The 2,107-nt window shown below is 37.8% G+C and overlaps 1 protein-coding gene across 1 annotated transcript in view; it reads left to right on the top strand.

Annotated features, from left to right (window-relative positions):
• The first annotated feature begins 1,474 nt into the window (after positions 1–1,474).
• The window catches only part of LOC113284544 (extensin-2-like), a 1,541-nt gene continuing 908 nt past the window's right edge, over positions 1,475–2,107 (top strand). The window contains exon 1 of the mRNA XM_026534043.1: positions 1,475–2,082. Within this exon, the coding sequence (XP_026389828.1) occupies positions 1,523–2,082 (560 nt within the window). The 5' untranslated portion in view covers positions 1,475–1,522. The remainder of the gene's footprint in view (positions 2,083–2,107) is intronic.

Below are 2,107 nucleotides of genomic sequence, written 5' to 3'. Positions count from 1 at the left end.
TCGTTGATTAAAACAGAGAAGACAGGATAAAGAAGTCACGGATAAAAAACAAAGAAAAAAGAAGGGAAGAAATGATTTTAAAAAATATGGGTGCAAGAAAAAATGAATGCACGTGTGAAGATTTCTGCGGGTGAATTTTACAATGAAGAAAATCTTAAAAATATATGTGGTAGTAGTAATACTCACAATGGAAAAAAGAGCACATGGGCCTCCCAAGCGCACCAGTATAAACAAATTAAATGGCCGAAAGCCAAAATGATTTCATATTAGAGAAAAACTAATGGGAGGAAACTAGAGACTTCGATTCTCACATTCACCTTTGTTACTCAAAATTTGTCCGTTCCTTGAATCCTTGGTGGTAAACAAGACATATGACCCTTCCATTCAATTGTGTCCTTATTCTCATCATTCCCCACTTTTCATGCATCATTTATGTTGTCCATTTTAAATAAAGTTACTGCATTACTTAATAATCACATTGCAACCACCCTTTATTCTTTTCTAGACATGTTTGAAAAACGCAAAATTAGTCAAATAATCCGATAAGGATAATCCCTGGATGAAAAAAACATATAAAATTTGATACTGTTTAAATAGACGGGAATGTAAAAATAGTCCGGATGTAAACAGTTCATCCTACCAATTTTCAAATACTATTTTTTATTTTTAATTTACATCAGGATGCATTCAGTTTCATCCTCGCTATTTTTTAAGTTTAAGTCTGAATGACTCCAATTTCATTCTTGCTATTTTTATGGTGTCCATTTCACCCATACTAATTTTTACTCGTTTATTAGAACCATGTTTTAAAAATATTTTGGCAGATGACCCATTTTCGGTTTGAAAAACATCATGAATGGACACCAAAACTACGACGAGTTTAGGCGGTCAATGAGTTTAAATTGACCTTGTATGGACTACGGGCATTTTTCTTGTTACCCACGACTTGGTGATGCTTAATCACAGTGGTGTCTATAAACAGCATGTAATAGGGTTGTTTGATGATCATATAGACAAATTTAAATTTTTCTTATCCAAATTTTTACAAATTCAAATGTACATATTGGGATTGATAAGTTTAAATTTTGATGTTCCCCATACCACCAAAACTTACTAATCCTTTTCTTCCATCAGATAGTTCTGGCAAGTTAAATTACGAAACAAAAACAGAAGATGCATGACCACTAAAAGACACTACAATATTTGCAAGTCTGCACGATCTATAGTTGTCAAACATCCCAACGCGGCAATGCGTGCAAGAATGTGTCCATATTCAAATTCAATCATTGATCACCCAACGATCGTGCGTGCCTCTCGACTTGTGTTATACATTAAGTTAGTGGTACACAACCTACTAACATACCTCCCAAGTGGATGATTGTGCATTATTAAGAGAAGAAAATGTAGTCAAGTGTTACACTATATAATTGGGTTCAGAAGCTTCTCTCTTCATCATAATCTCTACAACCAACGACTTGTTAGGTATTCTTTCATTCTTCCTTGCCTTCACCACTGAATCAACATGGCACCGGTCTCAGCATGTCTGGTTTATGCTTTGGCCTTATTTGTTCTAATCAGTGTTGCACTAGCTGAATACGAGCCTTATACGCCCGTCTACAAGGAAACTCCATACAAGAAACCAGTTGTAGAGGTTACTGCAGAAGTGTATCTTCCAAAATATGAAGCTCCTAAATACGAAGCACCTGCTTACGTGGCTCCCAAATACGAAGCACCAAAGTACGAAGCACCAAAGTACGTAGCTCCAAAATATGAAGCACCAAAGTACATCGCTCCCAAATATGAAGCACCAAAGTACGAAGCATCAAAGTACACTCCTAAATACGAAGCACCAAAATACACTCCTAAGTACGTCTACACATCTCCACCACCACCGGTTTACGTCGCCCCCAAATATGAAGCACCAAAATACACCCCTAAGTACGTCTACGCATCTCCACCACCACCGACTTACGTCGCCCCCAAGTACGAAGCACCGGTGTACACCCCAAAGTACGTCTACGCATCTCCACCACCATCGGCTTACGTCGCTCCCAAGTACGAAGCACCAAAGTACACCCCTAAGTACGTCTACGCATCTCCACCACCA

This window comes from Papaver somniferum, chromosome 5 (assembly GCF_003573695.1).
Source record: "Papaver somniferum cultivar HN1 chromosome 5, ASM357369v1, whole genome shotgun sequence".
NCBI lineage: Eukaryota > Viridiplantae > Streptophyta > Magnoliopsida > Ranunculales > Papaveraceae > Papaver > Papaver somniferum.
Note: the sequence above shows the minus strand (reverse complement) of the source record. Positions and strands in the feature narration are given on the sequence as shown.